General features: G+C 35.1%; 3 protein-coding genes across 3 annotated transcripts in view; 1 reads left to right on the forward strand and 2 right to left on the reverse strand.

The window, feature by feature from the left end:
• LOC129800599 (obscurin-like) overlaps window positions 1-26921 on the reverse strand; it is a 90369-nt gene that overhangs the window by 57389 nt on the left and 6059 nt on the right. Inside the window, exons 3-5 of the mRNA XM_055845096.1 lie at window positions 16365-16501; window positions 2107-2228; window positions 1859-2026 (exon numbers count right to left, since the gene is read on the reverse strand). Of these exons, the coding sequence (XP_055701071.1) occupies window positions 1859-2026; window positions 2107-2228; window positions 16365-16501 (427 nt within the window). The remainder of the gene's footprint in view (window positions 1-1858; window positions 2027-2106; window positions 2229-16364; window positions 16502-26921) is intronic.
• On the reverse strand, window positions 2618-10650 carry LOC129800600 (uncharacterized). Its single transcript, XM_055845097.1, has 2 exons — window positions 9902-10650; window positions 2618-9079 (listed from the first exon to the last, which is right to left on the reverse strand). Exon 2 carries the CDS (start codon window positions 9061-9063, stop codon window positions 4702-4704), a length of 4362 nt encoding a protein of 1453 aa, XP_055701072.1. The 5' UTR covers window positions 9064-9079; window positions 9902-10650; the 3' UTR covers window positions 2618-4701.
• Window positions 20362-21429, forward strand: LOC129800646 (uncharacterized). The gene is made up of 2 exons (XM_055845186.1): window positions 20362-20716; window positions 20782-21429. Exons 1-2 carry the CDS (start codon window positions 20485-20487, stop codon window positions 21033-21035), a joined length of 486 nt encoding a protein of 161 aa, XP_055701161.1. The 5' UTR covers window positions 20362-20484; the 3' UTR covers window positions 21036-21429.

Genomic DNA, 26921 nt, shown 5'->3' on the forward strand with positions numbered 1-26921 from the left:
ATCCCGAATAGGACAAAATCTCGAAAGCTAAAATCCCGAATACCCGCGCTTGCTGGAGACAGAGGAAAATTTTAAGTGTCTTGAGAAATTATTCTACACATTATCCTCCGTATAATTTCATTCCATTTAGGATTTTGGCTTTCGGGATTTTGGTGTTCGGAATTTTGGCTTTCGGGATTTTGGCTGCCTTCTTTTCAGATAGTCTACCTACCGATTTAGGCAATAATAGAAATTTTAATCTCGTATTTAAGAAAAGCCTCTTAAGGGTTTCGTCTTTAAGATTAACACTAAACCTACCAAGAACCGGTCAAATTGACCGGTTTAAATTTAACCCATATTTAAGCGGTACTATGTCACTATCAAACTTTATGAATTTCTTAAAATATGCATGTAATATATTTTTCAGTGTTTAAATTTTAATTTTTTGCTCTTTTCCAAGACAAATTTGTTGAGTATCCTATTTTACTACGGTTTGTCATTTGACCGAAAAACGACCAAAAACAGTCGGTAGGTTTAATGTTAAGTCTGGGATTAGGTTGAACCCAAGGATTTTTAAATCTTTTTTCGGAGTAAAAGCTTTAATAGCTTTATTCGATAATTTTTCGCCCGTAAAATTTGACAGTAAAAGATCAAGTAAAAGAAATTTGTGCGAAGGATATTTAAACCTTGATCACAAGGTTTAATGCTTGGGCTAATACTTTATTACAAAAATTTACAGGCTGATTATTCTCAAGTATCAGCCTCAGTCTTATTTGGAGTTTAAGACTTGAGTGGAATATGCCGTTCGATATTGGTTTTTGTAGTCAATCGTTCTTTAGAGCATGAATTTTGATAAATACTATTAGATCCTTTAAGAGGTAATAAAAGTGTAAAACCCTAAAAAAAAACAATCAAAAGGAACGAATGCCTTAATCGACGGGGATTCCTCCAAAACCCTCAGTGTTCTTTCTAACGATCTATATTCTACCGCTATTCAACATGAACTAAACTAACAACCACTACTTCTCTCTTTGATACCCCTCTGAAAAGATAATTCATTATCTAATATTAAGAACGTTTTTGAGGGAGAATCGGTGCCTCTCCGAGCGACTTCAAAGTTAATGTTATTTGAAAAACTAAATAGGGAGTTTCTTAATCGTTGGACTATCGAAATCTTTGGCAAAGAATTGTGTGTTTTCCTGTCCTGAAAGGATTGCACCCCTTGACGCATCCGGAGGGAGTTCATCTCCTTGACCTTCTTATATAGGGAGTTACGCTTTGAAAAAAATTTCAGGACCGAAAAAAGCCTGATGAATTCACTTGAGTGACACAGAAAACTTTCATACCTACAGGAGATATCTTTGTAACAAGATACGAAAAACGCCGTGGGGTATGCAAAATAGTGTCAGCACCAACGATACATAAGAAGTGCATTTAAAATTTACCGCGTGAAGATTTTTGCATACATTTAGGGACAATGCAAAAATTGTTTTATAAATAAACTCCCAATAGTAGGCAATTCATATCAAATTCTTTCAATCCGTTTTCACTCAAGCCGGAACTCTGAAGTACTAAAACTGTTTTAACACGATTAGATGAAAAGTCTTGCAAGCAAGACACTCTTGCTCCGAGCGACTCAATTGTTCTCTTTGAACGATCACCACTAACTTCAATTCCAACATTTTGCAAAGTCTCTTTCTCTGTGCTTTTCCCTATTTAATAATTTTCCCGTCGTGTGATTCTTTTTGTCCCTATTTATGATATTTATGACGAGAGAGATCTAATGTTTTTGGCAGATGAAAGAAAGAAAAATCGGTTGAAGGAGAAAGTGGAGAGAAAATGTTGATTTTTATGACAAATGGAAGTGTCTATCACTCACTTTTCATCAGGTTTGGGTTCAGGACGCTTTGGTTGAGGACTAACACTCCTCTGATGACTACTTAAGTGATTCTTCTTTGGTTTCACCGACAATTTGTGTTTTGCCGCTGAATTATCGAGAATTTCCCCGGTCTGACCCACTTCCAATTCTGGGTCCAATCTCTGTCGTCTGCAAAAGAATAATTTTTCACAGAAAATATCAAAAAGAAAATTTGATGCATTAATGGGCATTAATTTATGGTAACTCACTTGGCAGTTGTCTCATCATTTTCACTCGTGCGTATTATTTCAACAAGATCACCGCGTTTCAGTGAAATTGATCCTTCACCTTCGGCCGTATAATTTTTATTCACAACCAAAATGTCATTGATCTACGAAGGAAAAAAAAGAGAAGAGAAAAAAAAATCACACAAGATGTTACAAGATCAAAGAATAGTCATCCGTCTTCAGGTGAATTTTTTCGGGGACTGAATTAAACCAGATGATGATATTACTGAGAAAAATGAATGAATGACTTTTGCGAGAAAATGTGTATAGATATTTTTTCACATATCGTTCTATGTCTCAACATACATATATATTTATAGCTAATTATCGTGTTCAAAGTGAACATTTGTCACACATCAAAAATAACATAAACAAACCGTAAATAAACTTGCAGATTTTTTTTTCGTACTTAGTCAACCCAGTGGAAAATCCTCTGGTCTCCCAAAATTCTTCCAAATGTGATAAAAGACATAGGAAAATTAGTACACAAGAATTTATTTAGAAAAACCTCATTTTTATTCACAGTGTTTTTTTTTTATTACAATAATTTTTCATACATGATACATACATTGCTTTTAATTATGTCAATATATAAGAGTTTTTTTTCTTCTTGTAAATAAATTTTTGATATATAAAAAGAATGAGTGACAGCAAGTGAATCAGTATAATTGGGAATCCTAATTAATCTTCTGGCTCTTCTGTTTTACTTTGTGATATTTTAATTGAAGTCAAATATTGGGCCAAATCTCTGGCAGTTGTTTACCTCGAAAAATCGGCTTTTTCCCTGTCCAATTTTCCTAAACTGAGTCACTCAGAAATGTATTTTCAATGTTTTGGGTCATTATATAAGGTGTATGGTCTATTTTATTGCTCGCATTTAGAGAGAGCAGACATCCCACGATTTTTCAATTTTCTCCATATCTCCTAGTCTCCATTTGCAGGTGAAGGTATTTTAGGAAAATTATGCGAATTAAAGAATTTCAAGAAAATTTATTTGTATTAAGTACTTATTAAGGGCTTAATAAGTACTTAATGTGTTAGCCGGGAGACGTCGAATTCCGGAAATAGGGCTAACACAAGGTGAGATGTTACTAGGATTGTCCATTTCCATACATTTGTTCTGCAACTACTTAAGATTAAGCACTTATTAAGGGCTTAATAAGTACTTAATGTATTAGCCGGGAGATATCGATTTTCAGTAGTGCTAACACGAGGTAAGATGTTACTAGGATTGTCTCATTTTTCCATACATTTGGCAAGTAGTTTGTTGGTCTACAAATACTTAAAATTAAGCACTTGTTAAGGGCTTAATGGAGATAGTGTGTTTGCAATTGATATCGATTTTCACTAGTGCTAACACGTGAGATGTTATTAGAATTGTCTTATGTCCATACTTTTGGCAAGTAGTTCGTTTTTCTGCACTTACTACTTAAGATTATGTACTTATTAAGGGCTTAAAAAGTACTTAATGTATTAGTCGGGAGATATCAGTTTTCAATAGTGCTAACATAAGGTGAGATGTTTCTAGGATGGTCTCATTTCCATACATTTGGCAAGTAGTTTTATATTTGACACTTACTTAAAATTAAGCACTTATTAAGGGCTTAATAAGTACTTAATGTGTTAACCGGGAGACATCGAATTCCGGAAATAAGGCTAACATGAGGTAAGATGTTACTAAGATATTGTCTCTTTTCTAAACATTTGGCAAGTAGTTCGGTGTTTTACACTTACTTCAAATTAAGCACTTATTAAGGGCTTAAAAAGTGCTTAATGTGTTAGCCGAGAGATATCGATTTTCAGTAGGGCTAACACGAGGTAAGTTGTTACTAAGATATTGTCTCATTTCCATACATTTGGCAAGTAGTTAGGTGTTCTACAATCTACAACTATTTAAAATTAAGTATTTATTAAGAGCTTAATAAGTACTTAATGCGTTATCAGGAAATATTGATTTTGAGTAGTGCTAACACAATGTAACGTGTTACTAGGTTCGTCTCATTTCCATACATTTGGCAAGTAGTTAGGTGTTCTACAACTGTTTAAAATTAAGTATTTATTAAGGGCTTAATAAGTACTTAATATGTTAGCAAGGAATATCGATTTTCAGTAGTGCTAACACAAAGTAAGATGTTACTAGGATTATCTCATTTCCATACATTTGACAAGTAGCAAACTGCAGAACAACAAATTGTTCTGCAACTACTTAAGATTAAGTACTTATTAAGGGATTCATAAGTACTTAATGTGTTGGCCGGGAGACATCGATTTCCGAGAATAGGGCTAACACGAGATAAAATTGTACTATAATTGCCTCATTTTCACACATTTAACAAGTAGTTTGTTGGTCTACAATTACTTAAAGTTAAGTACTTATTAAGGGCTTAATAAGTAACTTAATGTGTTAACCAAGAGATATCAATTTCTAGTATTCCTTTTCTTGATTATGACTCTTACTACCTTGGAACAATGGGTCGACGTGAGGATATGTGAATTTTTCTTAGGACAGAACGTTCTTTCGGTAAGGATCTGAAGTCACGATAGGCTTATTGATCCTCACCAGAAGAATGTAGAGATTTAGTACCTAACAGAAGCGATCACATGGGATACAGGGGGATAGAAGGGTGAAGGAAGAAGATGATAGGGGTAGTGTCGGTAGTTCCGCAGGAGGGGAATACAATTAATTTGATCGCGGTACATCATCATTTTTGAAGCAACTGCTCCGAGGGCTGTACATTTTGAAGCTGATGACATGATGTCATCAACCCCTGGCCCAGAATCTTCCATTGCCACATCACTGTGGTACATGGAGAATCTGTGCTGTGGTCGGGAAGTGACAAGATTGAGGGCTGTGAAGACATGAAGGGGTTCAAAGTGACATATTCCATCTTCGTCCAAAAGCGTGTAGGAGCATTTCCCTGTTAGAACATCGCGACTAAGTTCTCGAGGAACTACTCCTTGGAAGGTGTTCTTGACAATAAGAAATGCTCCACGGTTTTTGCCTCGACGTCTCACTAGGAAGTCTTCAAGGGCTAGTTGGTTGTCAGTGAAGAGAATGGCATTTGGCAATTGGGAGGAGTTTTCGAGGAGTTGGCGTTTTTCATAAGGGATCGTTAGGCATCCACTTTGTCGGACTAATTCACAAAATTGGGGATTTCTTCTTACGCTAAATGGGCTCTGTCGGAGTTCATCGAGGGCTTCTGCTACATTGGGATTGGTATCTGAGAGTTTATGTATCAGTATGACCCGACGAAGGAGCTCAGCTCCTTGTTCTGTGGCCAGAAAGGCTGAGAGAGTATCAATGGCAGATCCTGTGTTAATGTCAAGGGCAGGAAGTTCAAGGGCTTTGGCTAGAGAGATGACATCTTTCACGAGCTGGTCAGCTGATGGTTCATTCGTCAGGTAGACACGTTGAAGGTCAGCATTGGTGACATCCTCGACAGCCGAGATTATAGCTCGATGGAGCGTTTCTATGGCTGCCTCATTGGTAGTGATTGAGTGCTTTGAGTCTCTCAAATGACTGATTATCTTGTATATAATCTTTGGATGAGTACTGACAATTGCCTTTAGGGAATCATTCATGCTTTCATCTCGAAGTATCTGTCCAATCTGATTCATCATCCAGCTCTCCTCGACATTTGCACACTGGGTGATCTTCTGCAAGATTTCACATTCATTGATGTCTCTTTCGAGTGAATCACGTATCATGGAGATGATCTTGAGCTGACAGGCGGGATCTCGAGCAATTTTCTCAATTTTCAGAAGATCTACCTCATGTGCCTCAAGTGTCTGGGCAATTGTCTCAAAAATCATCACAGATTTATCTTCATCTCTGACAATTTTCTTGACAAGTTCCACAATGCACTCGGCAGCTTTAACTGTATCGTCATCGGTGAATTTAGCCTGTCTACATGTGATATTTTCAAGAATCTTCCTCCCACTCACAATTTGTGCAATTGACTTTATATTCCCGAACATTTCGGTGGTTTTCTCCTCAGAGAGTTGTTCCGGGAGGGTGAGATTCTCCACAAATTGATGTACTATCTGTTTTTCTTTTGTACTCTGGAGTACCAAGTCTACTGCTGATGCTTCAATCTGTCTCCCTATGCTCATTCCTGCTTCGGATAGTTGTCTCATTATTTTGCTATCGATACTCAACTCACCCCTCTCACTTGGGGCTGTTGGGAATGTATTTGAAGATTTAACCAGTTTCAATTCCTCCGGAGTGACAAGGAAACTCTGAACTGAGAATTCCTGCTCTCCTTCTTCGTTGTCTGTGAGATCGGGAGCTATGAATTTGGGCCCGTCTGCTGTCTCGACAATTTGTCCTGGAATAAAAGTTGCACCATCTTCGGTTTCCAGGACACGTCCGGGGACAAATCGTGGTCCATCGGGAGTGTCTACTACCTGACCAGGTACAAATCTCTCACCCTCTTCGTCTGTTGTAATCACCTGTCCGGGAATAAATGTCGGTCCGGATTTTGTCTGAACAATCTGTCCGGGAACAAAGCGTGCTCCCTCACTGGTCTCCATCACCTGACCAGGAACAAATTTACTTCCACTCTTTGTCTCAATAACCTGTCCAGGAACGAATTTCAACCCTTCAGATGTCTCAATCACCTGTCCGGGGACAAATTGCTCGCCCTTTTCTGTCCAGATCAATTGGCCAGGGATGAAACCATTGTCGGATTTTATGCCAGGAATAAACTTTGTTCCCTCATCTTGACGAATTAGGCGCCCTGGGATGATTTTGCCTGGGGGAAGATGTTCTTCCTTGACTTTCTCCGGATAGAACTCAATGCCAGCTGGGGTTTGAATCATATGACCAAAGACAGATACATTGGGTGTACTGGCATCAAAATTCAGTGGATCAATGACAAAGCCCCGTTGGGTTGGTTCACGGAAGATTACATCGTGAACGGACTGAGCGACAGCAAAGTCAAAGAGTCCTTCAGAACTTTTCAAAACTTTCCCAGGCATGAATGTCTGGCCGTTGTCTGTGTCAATAATGGTGCCCTCGATGAATTGTGGACCTTGCTTTGTCTCCACATTTATCCCAGGAATAAATGTCAATTCATCATCACAGCATGACGTGATGCCAGGGACAAATTTGTCACCGACTGAGAGACCTGGGATAAATTTACTTCCTTCATCGCTTGAGATTACTTTTCCTGGGAGAAATTCATTGTTCACAGTCTGACCATGGATGAACTTCCAGCCGTTATCTTCATTTGGGCTTGGGACACTCTGTCCGGCTATGAATTTTTCTCCATCTTCTGTGGTAATGGTTTGTCCAGGAACAAAGCGAACACCCTCCGGGGTGGAAATATTCTGACCACAGATGAATTGATCGGTTTTGGGATCGTGTACACCTGCGAGAAATTTGAATCCTTCGGGAGTTAGAATTGTCTGTCCCTCGATAAAGCAAGGTCCATTTGGGGTGTGAATTGTCTGTCCGGGAATGAAGTCATCGTCGATAATTTGTCCAGCTGCGAAAACAGGTTGATTGGGAGAGTCTTTCGTACCGGAGAGGATGCTTCCAGGAATAAAGGAAGCACCCAGAGGGGTGTTTATTGTCAATCCGGGAACGTAAACAGGACCCCTAGGGGTTGTAACTGTTTGCCCTGGTACAAAAACATCCCCATCTGGTGTGGGAATATTCTGACCGGCCAGGAATACTCGCCTGGCTGCATTGATGTCCAACTTGAGCCCCTTGACATTGGCCAATTGACTCGATTTGCCTGTCTTGATATTTTCAAGCACAAGTGGGAGTTCAGATTCAGTTGGCAACATTTCAATACCGCCTTCAACTCTTTCCAGTTTCTCATTCACATTTGCTGTCATCTCAAGATCCTCTTCATTTAAATCTCTGAGGTGTTGTACAATGTTTCTGTCCATGGGATTTGGGATGAAAATTGGGGGAGGACTTATGCAGGCAATAGCTTCAAATCCCGAAGTATTCTCTATCACTGCAAGGTCCAATTTGGACAAATCCCTAGGTTCAATCTCAATAGGGGTCACTTTGACTGGACTAGGGAGGACAATAGGGGATTTTTTGTTGATGACCGATGAAGCAACTTTCTCATAAGTATCCCAATTCCATGATTCCAACAGAGGATTCACCAAATCATCGCATTCTGGTGATGAAATTAGTGATGCTGTCGTGGCTTTACTCTCAAGCATAAAAATACTTCTATTGTGATTTTTCTCTTCAGTTTTGATCTTTTTGATTTTTCTCGTAGACTTGGTGTCGCCACTCTTGTCTTTCTCCTCGAAAATCTTTGTCATTTGACTGAGATTTTTCTGGCGTTTTCTCTTGCGCTTTTCCTCGCGCTCACGCTCAAGGAGAACATCCTGACGTGGTCCTTCGCCTTCGAAGAGATTCACACAATGCTCGTCCGGGAAGTCCTGAAGATCCACAGAAACATTCTTTCCTTGACGCATCTTTAGGAGGATTGTGTCAGAATTTTTTGCTAGCATCACATCTCGGACATCCCCATCGCGAACGGCTGCTTCCAATTTGGCAGGAAAGACAAGATTGTACTTCCTTTCTTCAACTTGGTATACAAAATTCCCATCATCAATTATTTTGGTGTTCATAAGGTCCAAAAGGTGCTTCTGGGTATCGTTGGTTTCGTCAAATATCGGATAGACATATCGATAATCAGCCAAGATTGTATGCTTCCTTTTACCATAATTCACATCCGGGGCGTAGTGATGCGGTCCTAGTTTATCAGCTACATTTGTGATCCTGCAATTGATCTTCTGAGTGGCTGCACTTAGGTGAACAGGGATAAAATGATGAGAAGGTAATCCGTAGGCTTTCCCTGTGATCCTGCAGTATCTTTTGGCATCAACAGGGGAAATTGGGGGTAGAAGGGGGAAGTAATTGGGCTTAGGAAGCCCCTTAGACCTCCCTGTAATCCTGCAGAAAGACATTCTTGTCCGGAAAATTCTGGAACAAGGAAAATTCCCAATTAATATCACTTATTCCACATCATTTAAAACAGAGGCGTGCAAGAACCGTTGGAAACCGAATAAACGTCAAATGAAACATGTACGTCAATGGTCAAAACGCTAGTATGACAAACTAATTTTGACGTTAATTCGGTTTCAACGGTTTTTGTACACCTCTGATTTAAAATATTAATTGAAATATTGTGACTGTGCTATCACAGCACATTAAAATTTTAATATGATTCACATTAATTGTCACTGGTGAGAGTGCAAATGTGTAATTTGTATGCTTAAATCATTTCATATTCAAAATTTGATCTATTTATTGATAAAAAGGTAGACTTGGCCCGCAAAATTTGATATAAATTGATTTACAGCATTAATGCGAAAAATTAATGCGATTTTCACTTTAATTTTTTAATGTGAAAAATATTTATGTTTTAGGTGAATTTAAACTTATTTTTGCAGGCCAAGTCCACTTCTTTATCAATAAATAGAAAAACCCCAAATATTAAGTGACTCAAAGACACAAATAGGGGAATGTTGGCATGGTTCGCACAGAGTGAACCTTCAAACAACGCAAATTTTCTACAAAGAGCTAGTTCATCATTTCTTAGCCATTAGATAATTATTAAGCTCATGAAACGAGATGATAAATGGTAAGTCAGAGAAAATTCGTATCGTTTGAAGGTTCACTCTGTGCGGACCATGCCTACATTCCCCTAACATTATTTGGACGCACACAAGCGACAATTAATGTGAGTCACATTAAAATTTTAATGTGAAAGTGTGATAACGCCGTGATGATTATGATGCTTACCCTAGAAATTATTCAACAGAAGTCCAATGAGTGTTTTTCCTCTGGTATTTTCCAGTTGATCTGCTTCTTGATGGGTTTTACAATCAATCGGGATGTTATTTTTGGTATTCCGAGCACACACAAATGCGTTTTCCGCGATTGAACTTTATATAGAAAATTGGATTACAACATCCAGAGAGAGAACGGATGCGAGGGTGTTGTATAGAAAATGAAAATTTATTAACACAATTTTCAATACATTTCCCACTGATATAATAAAGCAAGGAGTCAAAGAACTTTTCACTTTTGTGTTGTCTTTTTCATCAGATTCCGCGATTATAAAGTTATTAAAGTCACAAGATAGTATGAGTTAATATTCAAAATACTGGCAATCTATCACTTTTGCATGTATTCTAGGTAAGTTTAGAAGAATTTATTTATAATTTTTCCCACGAGAAAATACTGAGTGAATCACTTTGGTCGACGTCAATGAAAATTCCTCAAGGGAAAAGTCTTGGCTAAATATTAGATCTCTTTATATAGCTTGCACACCTTTTTTTGCTCAATTATAACAATAACTTTTGTCCTTTTGATAAATCACTACAATGTTCTTAAGCACAATGCATCCAATCTTTAATTACTTCTATCAAGTGTTAAAAAATTTCCAAATTTTTCACACGAAAATTTTCAATTTAATAACTTCTTGTGGGTGCGATCCTCCTCGTTTGGTGTTCCACATTGAACTGAAATCGTTGGAGCTTCTGTACTGTGACTAAAGCCAGAAGGAAAGTGTATTGAATATTTAAAAGTTTTCACTACACACGAATTTAGGAAGATCATGTTGATGAGGTAGCTCACACTTTGTTGACTCTCACACAAAAATAGATTTTCACGCAAGTTTTCCTGCCTCTTCATTTTTTTCCGTAATTCTACATACATCATGCACTTTTCCAACACACAGACACCATAGAAAATATATTATATTTACTGTAAAATTCTCAAAATTCTTTTAATAGACAAAACAACTGCCCTTCCCAATTCATTGGCGTTGAGACGAAATGTTTATTATAAATTTAATGTGGTATACTGAGGAATAAAGGTGAGAAAATACCAGGAAATATTTTCACGAACTTTTCTATTTCAGTTTTAACTTTTTGTGGACGAGTGAGTAACACGGAATAGTAATTTAGAATTTAATAGGTTATTTATCTTTAATCGAATCCTATGTTAAAATTTTCCAGAAAATCGTGACTGATAATAAATCTGAAAAGTTAAGTCATATGACTCAATGAGGCTATTTACACCGCCGCATTATATTGATATTGAACTGTCCCAAAATCGGATTTCGGAACAGTTCAGTCTCAATATAATGCAACGGTTTAAATGGTCTTAATGAAACCGTTTGCATTGTCGCCTCAGATTGAGACTAAATTGTCCCAAAATTTGATTTTGGGACAATTCAATCTCAATCCAATGCTGCGGTGTAAATGACCTCAATGTTAAATCTGAACCCCTTATAAGCTTTACGAACATGGCTTTACTTCCCTAACTTTTTATAAATCAAGATTGCGTGGAAAACTTGGATTTAGAATTGGATATTGAGGAATTATCCATTAGATTCTAATAAATTAATAAAATTTATTGTTGTTTATTTAGGATTTTGATACCTCCAAGACCTAGGGTAAACTTCTACTATGAAGACCGCTTTAGGCTAACTTCAGACTAAAGATTTAGTCTACGTCCTGAAGGTCTCAAAATCCCAAATAACAAACAACTTTTATTTTCCAAGAAAAATCGTGTCTTTTTACAATTTAGTGATAATTAAGCCATGTGGCCCTTGGGAAACTCGTACAAGAAAATATATATTTTTTACTTATACTTCTAAATGCAAAAAAAAAACTGATTTACTCAGTAAAAAAATATACCGCTGACTTATTTTGTGTCTTTTTTAGACGTAGGAGTAAAAAAATAATTTTCTTACTAATGGATAACTCACACACCTTCGAAAAGTTCAGGTTTAAGCACTTTGATCGTAATAAGTAATAAATATAAAAACCGGCAGATTAATAAATACTTGAAGTTAGAATTGAAATACTATGCAATGCATGTTCTAAAAACACTAACCACAATTAATTTCATCCGAACGTAAGAAATCGCATGTTTCTTAAGTTTAAGACACTGAAGCCCTAACAAGATTGAAAAATAAACCACAGTTTCGGCTGCCGCCGACTCACCACAACTGGATTTATCTAAAAAAAAAAACTAAAGGAAATTCAAATTGCATGTTTTTTATGCCACAATATTTTAGCCTCAATTCCGAGACCAATTTCTAGAAAATTCAAAGATTTTGGTATTCTGAAAACATAAAATCAAGATCAAGTTATCAAATCTATCAAATATCTCGAAATCTTGAAAACCAAGTCACAAACCCTGTGTATTTCAAGATTTCTAATTCTGGAACCAATATTTCAATCTTACAAGACGTAGAATTTCTTTTTCTTTTGCAATAATTCTATAAAAACTTCTAATAGGTGTTTGGAATTTCCGAGGTACTAACAGTTTCAAGAGTTTCATATGGAAAACGCTTTTGATGAAGAACATTTCTATTAGAGAATCAGAATGTGAAATCTTGAAACCCAAGAAGCAAAATAGCTGCCTTATAGAACCAAGTATTAGACAAGTCTTTTAGTGCACTTTTAAAAGACTTAAAGTGAGAATTCTCTGTTTTAATTCCTATAGAAGCTCTTAAGATCCTTAAGAGTGTGCCATTTTACTTATAGTAATCTCAGTGATGGAACCAAGAGCGTTATAAGCATTTAAAAAGATTTTTGGTTCTATAAGATTATGAAAGAATATGAAAAAGTTCAGTTTCTTGAAAAATAATTGTTTCTAGGATTGTTAGAAAACGTAAAAATCACGAGTAAAATGTTTTATCTACTTATCGATAATGCATTCTACTTGGGATTCTAATTGGAGAATTATAAATGGGTGGTAATTGGGATTTTTCACCCTCAGAATTACAAAAATACATTTTAGAATTCTTCGAAAGTGCATTAGCCCTCATTAAAATTAAGGAAATTTCAAAAGAGCTTTATTGCTTAAAAGGCTTATAACCTATTTGGAAAAAGCGTTGTTAAACGAAGTTTGATTAACAAACGGATCATTTTAAAATGTTGTCAAAAGAATGTCATTTATCAATTTGACAATTTTTTTCTTGCATTTTGTATGGAACATGAACTTTTCACTTTAATTTGACAGAATATTTTTCTTCATCAAGGCACAAAGAAAGACTTTGAAGCACAACCGAGACCATATTTGAAATCTTTAGAAAAAATAGGTTTGAGGTTAAAATTGTCTTGAAGTTTTGTACGTAGAATACCAAATTTTGAATGTCTTTTACCTGAACCAAAAAAAAAGCAAATCTTAATTTTCATCTTTATTTCCTTATCTTAATTCACAGAATAGAGTCCTATGTCTAAGATCGAGACCATTTTTTTGTTTTAATCGAGGTTTTTTTTTAAAGAATCTAAAGTACTAGGGGAAGGCTATCAGGTGTCGCACACAGTCTGGCTTCGTAAATTTCATATTTTTCCGATATTATTTTAATGAATTTGATCTACAAATATCCTGAAAAAAAATTAGGTTAGATTTATTAAAGGAAAACGGTCTTCAGACTAAAGATTTAGCCTGTTCCCGAAGGCTTTAAAATCCCAAATTGGCTTTTTAAGAACATAATAGGTTACTTATTAATATCCAATCCTAAGTTAAATTTTTCCAAAATATCGTTATTGATAATATTAGAGCAGTTAAGCCATATAGCTAAGCCTTTGGTCTGAAGCCCATATAAGATGGGTCTATTTTGAAATTTTAAGATTTTCTGACTGTTTCAGATAGGGTAAATGTCCTAATTTGAAACCATTTCCAGACGCTTTAACTTTGACAGAAGATTCAACACATGAAGTTCATATTTTTTCTAAGGAGAATTACATAAATTTGCTCCTTGACTCTTCTAGAATGTTACTGTTTAGTGAAAATTCTCTAGATATAATTTGAAAACTTCTTAAATACAAGAAAAATACGCGAGTGTAAAATGCTTCTATTGGAAATAAATTAATCCAAATGGAGACAAGAGAAAGTTTCTAATTGGAGACAAACAGTATTAGTGAAACCGCAACGAAAAGCTTCCAAAACATTGTTGAGTAGCTCCTGAGTGCAGGATTTGTTTTTATTCCTGGTATTTTCTCCTTTCGCATCTAAAACAATAAGAAAATCTCTCCAAAAAATCATATTTCCGAGGTTTTCTATTGAAAAAATTACATTATTCGAAGGCATAAACGTTCGAAGGGAAAGTACTTTGCCCTACTTCTTCGTTGTGTTTTCTTTTTGCCATCTAAAACTGTTTGGAAATCTCACAGATCTAAAATGGACATGATTCTAAATTATTCCATCGTACTACTCTATGTGCGAAGCCTGAAATCCTTCATCTGTAAGCAGAATTAGGTCTTTTGAGAAATTTAATTTACAGGAATAAATACACGCACGAGAATTAACCAGTGTTGATAGTTTCTAAATCGTAAAAGTCATCACCTGGTAGCACTTATTATTTTTTTTTAAACCAAAATATGAAAATGTTACAGTTTTCAATGCATTTCCTCGGTAATTAATTTTAGTAGACAAAAGATTGCCAAGTTTCTGTTTGCATTTAGTCTGTGAGAGTAGGTGGAAAAATCTTGCATTATTCATTTTGAGGTGATGAGTGGCAGAAAATTAATCTGCAAAATGCAGTAAAATTAATCTTGTAGTTTTCCACAGTTTATATAAAGGAAATGGGGAGAAAGTACAAAAGACACAATCTATCATTAAAAGAAGGATAATTTTATAAATAACATTAGGAGGAAAATCTTTGTGCGTTGTTCAGAGAAAAATCCATTTTCATGTGAAAATGTTGAGTTGTTGTTTAAAGAAAAACTCGACGAATGAGGAAATTTGTCATCTTGCATTATTTTCAGATATTTTGAGAAATTTTGTTAGTTATTGAATGAGAGAAAGACTGATTTTTTTCGGAACACCTGAAATCTGTTTTGAAAATACCAAGATGAGAGTGCTCCCTTATACGGGTTTTAGACCTAAGGCTTAGCCATACGGCTTAACTACTCCAATTTCTTATCAGTTAACATTTTTTGAAAAACTCTAACTTAAGATTCGATTATTATGGGTAAATGATCTATCCGATTTTAAAAAACCTATAAAATTGGTTGCTAATTAGGTTTTTCAGACTTTCGAAAACTGGGCTAAACCTTTAGTCTGAAGTCCGCTTTACGGATTTATCGTCACTTGCGTTAGCAATTGTCATAACTTTTCACCTAGAATAGTTGCTGATTTAGGTGACGAGTGAGTTACGACAATTGCAGATCCATAAGCGATGATATATACAAGCATAAATGACAACATATTTTCCTACATTCTCTTCCTAATATTTTACCCATTATCTTCAAAAGCCAACAATTTAGTATAAGCGACTGTCTCATTAGGAATCTCTCTCTGAACTTATTAGTCATAATTTTCTGCGGAATTGCAGAGGACAAAAAAGTTTTAACAAATAAATCCAACGAAAAGAAAATTGTGCGGGTGATTTTTTTTATTGAGTCGTTTAGCATTACATTTATGTCACAATTAAAAGACAATTATATTGCACTGTAACACAATTTTATTGTGACACGTTTGTCACATTTAATTAATACAATGCAGATGGTAGCCAAACTTACGATTCGAGTGGTATAACTATATTTTATTAGGATTAGCCGTATATTTTATTTTCCCATTATTTACAAAATGGATTAGTTTCTTTTCTTCACAATTGTGCGATTCTGAAGAGGGGAAAGTGTAACGGATTTTAGTTGAAAATGCGTATAAGAAAATTCAGGAAAATTGTTTAAGCTCTAGACAGATGGCAGTAGAATATTGATCACAATTCTACCAACAGGCGCTACAGGAGGTCGAGTCGAGATGCCACAAAAAAAAACTGTGGGCACGAAAAAAAAATAACCACATAAAACATGAGAAAATTCATTTTAGCATCATCTCCCACTGAAATAGTCGTCATTAACAGATTTGTTTCCACTTTGATCAAACTCTTAACTAATTAATGTGTGTTTAATCACGCTGAGAAATCGTGTTTTGATAGAAAATTTTTCATCACATGAAATTTTCCGAGGGAAATGCTTGACTGAATTCCTGCAGTTATGCCAACTGAAATATTGAAAAAGTTACATTTTCTGCCAAATAAATCGGTCGAGAGAGCATAAAATAATTACTATGAAGTTTTTAGTGAAATTTATTGATGCACTGTCACTATTTTGTTGTCACTATCTCAATAAATATTTACATTTCTGCAATGAATGAGTGAGAAAGTGAATCTGGTTTATTTCTTAGAGGAGTGAAAGTTATTTTTAGGACCAAAGAGATCCTTGAACTTGTAACTCACCTGAGAAATTTCACTGGAACTCACACTTTCATGATGATTATTCTGCACTGAGTGAAAGTTCTTAGTTATTTGGACCGATGTCACGGATTGTTGTTGCTGTCGTTGAGTTATCACTTGTGAGAACTCTTGATCAATTGCTGCAAGAAATATAAAAAAAAAATATCAATTAAAACAATAATATTAAGTATAGGGTCAAATGGACACTTATTAGGGCTTTGAGAAATCATATTAGCATCCTATTTTGTATCATTTTGCATATGAAATCTGAGCACCAATCGTCATAGGTAGTGGTAGGGTCGGAGGAACGTCTGTTCGACAGGGAACCCCTATTGACACTTTTGCCAAAATATTGAAAATTATTTAATGTATCTAGTAAAATATAAGTAATACAACGTTTTTTCTGTAATATACCTTTTACTATAAACAGAATTGTTCAAATTTCATATCCCAAATGGTACGGAGTAGGATGTCAATAGGTGCTGACACGAGTTCTTAAAGTGTCAATAGACGTTCCTTTCACCCTACATTAAAGAAAAAATGTCATATTAGTTGCATTCTTTCAAATAGAGCAACTGTACCAAATTTCGGACAGCTTGCAATTTCGGCCACTTCTTTTTTCCTAGAATTTCAATGAATTTCTCTTGCAGAAGTTCTTGCATACTCTAGAGGCTCTAGAGATTATACAACGCAAAACAATGTCGCTTTGACGAACGAGATGATGTGAAAAAGACTTTGGAAGAATTTCGGAAGAGCACGAAACTATGAGAATCAAGGTGGCCGAAATAGGCTACCAATGCTATGTCTACATTTTTATTCATTTTAAAATGTATTAAGAATTTTCAGAGAAAACAAAGACGATAAACTATCTACAAGGTTTTAAGCAAAACTCCTTAAAAAGAAGTAACAAAGAATTCAATTTGTATTAAAAATCTTACATTTCAAACTTGGGACTTTGGCAACTATACCAAAATTTCGTACACCGTCGATGCGGGTGACTTTGCACTTTTTTCGCTATTTTTCAACTTTACCCTTACTTAAAATGAAAGTAGGGGATGAATGGATAAAATTATTTGTATTCAGTTGTTATACGGACTTCAGACCTAAGGCTTAGCCATATGGCTTACCTACCCTAATTTCTTATCAAAGATTTTTTTTAAATAATTCAGAATTAAATGATTAAAGATAAATGACTTATTAGGTTTTCAAAAAGCAATAACATCGTTCGCTATTTAAGATTTTGAGATCTTCGGGAACTGGGTTAAAGCTCTAGTCTGAAGACCACCTTAGTGAATGAATTTTGTGCCACTAGCTTTATTTTACAGAATTTTACTATGTTTAAAAAATCAAGAAAAAAGGCTTGCATTTGGGATAAGGTACGGATGACTTTGCACTTTTAATAAATATTAAAAAAAAAATTAACAATTTCTTATAAAAAAGAACAATGAAGGTCTTCACAGCTAAGGGTAAGATACACGGGACCTACAAGATGGAAGACTTACATAAGTTAATACTCGATATATTTCGAAATTCGTATAGGAATTAATTCAGCCATCCAGACGAAACGTGAAATAAAAAAGTCGATTGTGAAAACTGCTCTCTCGTGGAGTTCGAGCAGTTAAAATGTCTTTTTTTACTTTCAAATATCCTTGAAAAACTTTTCTCTTGGAGAAATTCCATAGCTTCTGTAAAGGCAAAGATGAGCAAGAATCGTTAGAAACCGAACAAACGCCAAATGAAAATTTTACTTCAATAGCCGAAACGCTACCTGGATAAACTTATTTTGACGTTTATTCGGTTTCAAACGGTTCCTGCTCACTCTTGCATTAAGGTTATATTTTCCACATTTCGTTTAATTGTGGTTCCTGAATGTCTGTGGCTTAATTTCATTTCTAAGCTTGGTTTCTAAATTTTCTTAAAAGACAGTGCAGTGGATACCTACACTGAGAAAAAAGAAGCTGCGATTAACTTTTTTCGTGATAACTTTAACACTTTTTGGGTGTAAAAAAATATCAACATTTTTTAATGTTAATTTTACACATTTTAAGGGTAAAATCAACATGAAAGAAGGGCAACTTTAACCCATAATACACCTAAAAAGGGTAATATTTATACCGTTTTCGGATCAATACTGCAGGGTAAAATTAACATTTCCGGAATGTTATTTTGACCTTTTCGGATTTCTCTCAGTGTTAGAAACCGAACAACCGCCAAATGAAAATTGTACTTTAATAGTCGAAACACTACCTGGATCCTAAACTTATTTTGATGTTTATTCGGTTTCAAACGGTTCCTGCTCACTCTTGCATTAAGGTTAAATTTTTCACATTTCGTTTAATTGTAGTTCCTGAATGTCTGTGGTTTAATTTCATTTCTAAGCTTGGTTTCTAAATTTTCTTAAAAGACTGTGAACCGGATACCTACGGATTTGACCAAATACCTACGTCTCCCTTGAGATCGATTCTCCTCGATAAACCCCTCTATAATTTTCATTTATAACTCCCTATAATTCTTAAATTGGTTAATTCGTTAATTTGATAAATAATTTTATATGTAAAATGTCAAATTCCTTTTAGAACTTAAAATTAAATGCATTCAAATGCAGTGAAGGTCATAATAAGGCAATAGATCCAGACATCATTGCAAAATCCGTATGTTTATTATTTATTTAAGTGTTGAATGCCCGAGTCTAAATATTTTAAAGAAATTTATCAGATAATGATAAAAGGCATGTCTAAATTATCTTTGTATTGTATGATTTCCAATACAATTTTATAATAAATTACACGAAAAAGTATAAGAACAACTCTGAAAGATTAACAAAAAAAGTGTGACTAAGCAAATTTTTAACAAGTAAAAATTATGTGAAAATATTTGATAGTATTTCCGCAATTTAAATGAGAACGCTCAGCAAAATCCCCGACAGATTACTGCTCGATACTTTCCAACAATCACAAATACTAAATAGTTTTCTAAATGCTTTGTATAAGTTGGTAGAGAAATGAGAATTAGAGTACATCAAATGAATCAATTCTTTATCGGACAATTTTATTTTGTTTTGTGTTATCAGGAGTAGCGTAGAATAGACTAATTTAGAACCTGGTTAAAATGGGATTTTTTTATTAATGAATCGGTTTTCGAAAAGAAATTTAGTACTGTATTTAATAAGGAATAATTCTACATTCTCTTTTGGGGCTGTGAATAATGGTGATATTTCGATAAAAAATGAAAGGGGAAGTGTCTTTTTCTGAAAATTTCTTTAGTACATGACTGTTCTCAAATGCTTCTGTATTACCGACTTTTTTCTGTGTGGGTTCCTGTCACGGCTGTGTTGTAATTTTTTCTAAACAATTTTATTTTCCCAACAACAGAATTTCAAAATTTCTATAGCGGAATAAGTTTTGGCTATAAAAAATTAACAAGGCGTCAGTCCTATCCAAGAATACCCCAAATTAAAGAAACTTACATTTCAGAGCTTATCTGCTTGTCCTACACAAATTCATATGTCCTTGACCTAATTCTTTTCCTTTGAATCCTAATAAATTGCAATATGATTAGCTAAATATTTAAAAATATTTCCTTTTATTTTACTTACAAAATTTCCGTCTTGTCTAATGCAATATTTAACTCAAAATGGCGAATGCCTATTTCTATTCCAAATAACCCTTCCCAATTCTAATAGACCTTTCCAATGAAATTCAAAATTATTTGAAATCCTAACTGACAGCCTTTTCTTTTTAAAATTAATTCAATTACCAACAGGCTGTTTACCCAGTCCTCGACTTGTTTGAAACCATCAAACAGTCGTGACAGAAACCAACTCAAAGAAAAGTCGATAACGCAGAAGCACATTAGAACAGCCATGTACTAAAAAAATGTCCGAGGAATATTTCCCCTTTTTATTTTTCTCAAAATTCTGAATTAGTCTATCCTACTCTATATGTCTGCTCCACTTATCATGTTTCATACCTCTATCAGCAAACCAATACTAAAATCCTCCAAACCCAAATGAATCATCAGCACTTTTTTAAACACTCTCCGCTCTACAATATGATTTAGTGTTGGAAAATCTTCTCTTGTGATCACACCTTTAATATTTGGCTGGAAAATTTTGTGCTTCATTATGAAAGTCTTTGTGATTTTTCTCGTGATCTTCGCTGTGACAAAAGCATCACTCTTTGACAGCAATTTCTTAACTGATGATGATGATGCTCCGGATAGTAAGGTTAACTTTTTATCAGTGAACAACTTAGCTGATTTTGTTGCTGAAAATCCAGAAGCTGAACTGGAAATGATGCACATGTACTCAGACTATCGTGGACAAATTAATTATGTACTTGGAGCACGCCAGAGAGGTATAGTTCGTTACTTTCTTAGAAACGTTTCCTAGAAACGTTCTAAAAGTTCTTATTTAATGCAGGAGATCGTCTTGTTGGGACTGCATCAAATGGCCAACGTTGGCCCCGTCCTCAGAATGTTGATATTGAAATTAAGTATCCAACCAAAGGTCGTGGAGCTCTTGTTACCTATGTCTCCTTAAATATTACTCAAAGTACCAATCTTGGACGGGCTTACGTGACAAAGGGTGGAATTCACCAACGAAATATCACCATTGTTGTTGAAGCCTATTCAACAACATTCGTTCACTACATTTGCAACATTTTCGGCATGTAATCATTTATCTCTATTGCCGCAAAATAATCTTATCCAAACGCACACAAAGCTGTTCTTTATCAATTAAAATGACATTTGCCGAAAGCGACACGAAAAAATAACAACAGCTTCGAACAATCAACCTTTCTTTTTTATATTTTCTTTGGACGGATGTGTAATAATGAAAATTATGAAAAGTTAAAAAGAAAGAAAGCATAAAATTTTTGAACCACATTTATTGTGAGTTTTATCTCCATGAAAATGTATGGTCTTCATTGATAATATTAAAGTCCATATATTATAATTAGTTAAAGAAACATTGTGTTATAATTTCTTTCTTTCATTTATATTCAAAGAGCTCCCGTGAATGTTTGATAGCCGAAAATACTGCTGCAAATAAAGCTATTAACTGGAATTTCCTTTAAGCTTTTACTATCCAACAGAAGAGACTGATGGTTCCTTTAGTTATGGCATAAGTTATAGCTTTAACTCCACAAAAAGAGCAATAAAAAACAATTTTTCTTATTCTTAGATCTTCTGATAACTGAGTGCTGAATGGTTAGAGATAATCACTTGGAATTTTCTGATGACTTCTCTTTAAATCGATCTGAGGTGAGAATCGTTAATGGTGTTTTACCAATGAAAAATGGAAACCTTTCTCCTGAACATTCTTTTTAGTAAATAGCTGTTCTCAAGTGCTTCTGCGTTATCGACTTTTCTTTACGTTGGTTCGTGTCACAGCTGTTCGGTGGTTTGGATTTGGAACAGGGCAAGGATTGAGAAAATAGTCATGGGAAGCAACACATAGAAAAGTCGATAATGTAGAAACACTTGAAGTTCATCCTAAGTATACCCCGTGGGATACCCTCTTGACTGGGCCTCTGGCTGTGGATTGCGGAGCGGATTGTGGGCGTTCGGAGCTCTGTGACGCTTCTGCTATTGTACTTTGTCTGCTCAGGCTTCCCTGGCTCTTCCCACACCTAAAAACAAAACCTCTACCTGGGTCCTCGGACTCAACCCTCTGCCCCCCCCCTTTTTAATGTATCCAAGTGTCAGCAACACGTGCCTTTTTTTTGGCCAAGCTGGCACTACTAATCCCTCAATATGCTTGCTCCTGTTGCCCTTTTCCCTACGCAACGACAGCGCTCTTAACTAGCTGATTGCAATTGTAAAACTGCATAAATCCTGGCATATACGATCTATGATTCAGGGTTTCTGCCGTTTACCTGATGAGATCGGTCGTGGTAAGTCGGCGGCAGACGCAACCAAGCATTAATTGAGGAGAAATATATAAATTGAATTGAATTGAACTTGAGAGCAGTCGTGTACTAAAACAGTGATAAGCCCAGATAAGCTTATGGAAGCTGAGATTCCATAATCTATGTAGTTGCTGTCACGACTAGTGGTTTTCGACCACAGCCTAGCTAGAGCTAGAGAAATAGTCGTGAAAGAAACCAACACATAAAAGTCGATAACGCAGAAGCACATTACAACATTCATGTACTAAAATAATGTTCAAGAGAAAGATTTCATCGTTTGAGAATAGCACCATCATTTTATTTTCATCCCCTCCTATATATCCCTTTTATTTTTCTGAGTTTTTTTTTGGGTATGCTACCGGCTCATTACCGGTTAAAATTGGTTCAGAATTATTACGAATCCGAAGACCTTTCCAATGATACCAAATTTGTCCAAAGTAAATGGAAAATACGTACTCAGGAGCATTTTATCATTTTACTTTTGAAAAATATTATACCTATCGTTATCCTTATTAAGAAAATAATTGAATTTTGCGAATTTGAGATACATACAAAATTTTGAATTGTATAATTTTGTTTATAAAGATCATTTGACAAAACTTTAACTTTTATAGCCTCAATTTTAAATTGAAATTATTATAAGTGGTCTTGATTAATAAAAAATTATCAAGATTTGTCGTAACTTGCAATTAGGGTGAAGTTGCGACAAATCTATTTTTTCTAATCAGTTTTTGTCGTAACTTCTTTAGCTTATTTAAAAGTTATTTTATTTTATTTATTTTTTTTAAATGTATTTAATTTGTTTTAGGGTTTACAATATTAGAGCCCTACTGTACTTATTGACTAATAATAACAATTTATTTTCAGTGCTACCTTCCCAGTTAGAAACTTGCATTGATACTAAAAGTAGAAACATTGAGTAATACTTTTTTGATTCATGCAGATTTGTAAATTATTTTAATGATGTATAATTCCTAATATTCTGTCAGTCAAATTCTAGTGTAACATCATAAAAAAACATGAGGAATTACAAATTTTTGGCTAAGAATTTACTACAGTGATTTAATAAATGAGGGAAATAATAATAATTTGGTTACTCGACGAGAAAAATGGTTTTATTTTATGAACGAATGCAGCGAAAAATTTTGAAAAGGTAATTTTATTTTATAGCTTGGCAACTACACTGAGAAAAAAAGAGAGTGCGGTTAACTTTGTTTCCTCATAAATTTAACAATTTTTAGGTGTAAAAATATATCTACATTTTCTAATGTTAATTTTACACCTTTTTAAGGGTAAAATTAACATGAAAAAGGGTAACTCAATACACCTAAAAAGGGTAATATTTACACCGATTTTGGATCAATACTGCAGGGTAAAATTAACATTTCCGTAATGTTATTTTAACTCTTTCGGATTTCTCTCACTCAGTGTACTGTAAATGCGGGTGACTGCACCTGCACACTTGATTGTTGCAAGCTTTTCTTTAATTCTAGCTTTTAAAGAACAATGCTAGAATTAAAGAAAACCTTACGAAAAGCAGGGCTGCAAAGCCACTCAAATCTACGGTTCTACAAGCCCTAATATACTTCCATTACTTTTGTGATACCATAAAACCAACTATAGAAGCCTGAAATCTTACAGTTCACAAATAATTTTAAAAATATAATAACCATATTTTTTGGTTTATTTCAGAAACGGCTCTTACGATTTTTATTATTTTTCGATATGACTTGGAGGTGGTCCAGGCGAACAGTTCGTCCAAACATACCTCTGACCTAAATAAATCGCTATCTTGAACTTTTTGAGGAAGTTTTACTACCTTCTTCAGAGGGTCTATTTTTAAACCGATTTGGTTAAATTTGGATTTTTTGGAAAGGTCTTGAATTTTCCAATTCGATTGCATTGGTCGCAATCAGTAATGAAACAGTTAAGAATCCGTAAATAACCAATCTATTTTAAATATTCTTTTTTCTGTCCGTAAACTTGTTACCCATCTAGAGGCGAAACGATAACAGATACGAACTTCGGATCTTCGGAGGACCCCCCCCCCATAAGTCGAACCTAGGAATATTTTTATGATTAAAATCCTTCTCCCTTCCATCCCCTCCACAACCAGGTTCTCTTGGTTTTGGAATTTTGGAAAATTTTGTGACATTTTTTTCTTGAAGCGATATGTTAGACCACCATTATAGTACAGAAAAAATACAGTACATATATAGAGCAGTATAGAAAAATTAAGGATACTCTTTCGAACACTATTTGTTATTTATTTTCTTTATTAACAGCTGAGGTTAAAAAAATTCAAAGTTCGATTTCGAAGGTCAAAGACAATTTAACAATTTACAATAAACGTCATTTTATGCAAATAGAGTAACATTTTATGTTCCATCAGAGACATTATTTTCTCATTCAGTAAGATTCAGTACGATTTGAGAGTTCTCTCCGGTTAAGGTTTTTCCTTTACCGATTCGAAAGTATATCGGAGAGAACTTATCTGAAAATCCGTTGTAAATTCGAAAATTCAAACCGATGAGTTTCACAAAAAATAATAGTAAGTTTTCTGTTCAAACATTCTGTCTTCCGGATATTCTACAAAATTACACAATCCTCTTGTTCAGTAATAACTTTCCCGATTTGAGAACTCTCTCCGGTTGAGGTTTTTCCTTTATCGATTCAAAGGTATAACAGAGAGAACTTCCCTAAAATCCCGTTGTAAATTCGAATGTTTAAACCGACGAGTTACACAAAACTGAGCAAGTTCATGAAATGGATATTTATCTTAATAAAATTACAATTCAAACGTTCTGCCATCCCGAAATCCACAAAATTACACAAAAATTCTTCTTCTTCTTTATTTTATTTTTACGGCTGTCGGATTCAAATTAGATCCATATAGGCAACGGTCATATTTACAGTTTTGTTTTGTTTTTGTTTGTGGTTTTCCTTTTATACTTTGTTACAAGTTATTGTTCTTTTGGTTTACATTTGTTATTGTTATCACAGTAAATGCGTATTAATAAGATCACACATTTCCCTTTCATCTCTGAAATCGCAGCCCTAAATAAAGTCAGGGAATGATTTCAATAGTTTATAATCTTGTTTTAACAAAGTATTAGGTGAGATTCTTAACAAAATCTCACCTACTATAATCCTAACAAAATTTCATGTCGTCCGATCGACCTCAAATTTGGCCAAAACGTGTTTCGCCACTTCCTGATTCCGAATATATATGTGGCTAATTTACGTTCCCGGCCGGCCGGCCGGCCGGCCGCTCTTTGGAGCTTCATAGCTCCTAAACTAAAAAAGATATCGACTTGCGGTTTTCGGCAAAGGTTATATATCGGGTGAAAATTGCAACTTGGTGCATAGACCCCCCACCCCCCACCCCTCCTTCCGCCATTTTGAAGACCCCCCTTTTTTTGTTTTCTCAATAGCTCCGCCCCTATGGCATTCAGCGGACTCAAATTTTAGTATGTTATAGCTGGGCCTTAGAGCTTTCCATCAATACCAAACTTAAGGTCCCCCGACCCCCCTGACCCGAGCTTTAAGGGTCCAAAAAAAATTTCTTAAAATGGCCATAACTCCGGTTCTAATTGTCAGAATTTAAAAAGTGAGGGCTTTTTGGAAAGCTCTCGTGAAATGCCACTTCCCCTTCTAACATCGCAAGTTCATAAAACCACCGCTAGGGGCGCTTTTTTTAAAAAGAAAATTTTTAAATCTTAAAAGTTAAATAACTCAAAAATTCCATTGTGCATCGGGCTGAAAATTTAGTATGTTGTAGCCGTTGATTATACCTATCAAACAAAAAAAACCTTAAGTCGATCCATAACCCCTGACCCGAGCTATAAGGGGTCAAAGTTCGAACATTGACCGGCCTCTATCTCCGGTTCTAATTAACATAGCGACCTAAATTTTACCTTTTTCGTTTCGTCTCGATGAGCACTTTCAGATGGAAGTTCAAAAAGTCACCACAGGTGGCGCTGTGATAGCGTCAAAATTCATCGAAATTCAAAGTCACTTTTCTCAAAAACGGCATTGTGCAAGTTAATGAAATTTTAGTATGTTGTAGTCCAGTCTAGGACGTTTCCAAAATGGTGCGTATGCGCGCTGTGGTTAAAACAGAACCGGAGATATGAGGGGTCAAAGTTCACAAAATTCAAAAAATCATATCTCCGGTTCTATGTGACCGATTTTGATGAGTGAGGGCTTAAACGAAAGATCTCACCAAATGCTACAACTTTCTAGAATATTTGAACTTCGTGGGACCAACACCAGGGGCGCCACAGTCGAAAAACCAATTTCAATATCACATAACCTCAATTATCTCGACTGTCGCTGAACCGATTTTGATGATTACTTCAACATAATTGTAGAGCACATTTGTCTCTACATTTCGTCCATACATCATTTTCCACTCAGACTACGCTATCACTCCGATTTTGCCGTTTAAGTGTGAAAAAATTAATTTTTCCAATAATAACGCTTTGAAATCACTCAGATGGCAATTTGACTGCCTCTACTCCACAAAGACACTTAAAATAGGGTTTTAAATGGAAAGTCCCACAAAATACAACAATTCTTTGAAATAGTTGAAGCTCAACAAATGACTACTTGGGGCACTCTGGATGAAAAAACGAGTTAAGAAACA

Source organism: Phlebotomus papatasi, chromosome 2 (genome assembly GCF_024763615.1).
Source record: "Phlebotomus papatasi isolate M1 chromosome 2, Ppap_2.1, whole genome shotgun sequence".
NCBI classification, from domain to species: domain Eukaryota; kingdom Metazoa; phylum Arthropoda; class Insecta; order Diptera; family Psychodidae; genus Phlebotomus; species Phlebotomus papatasi.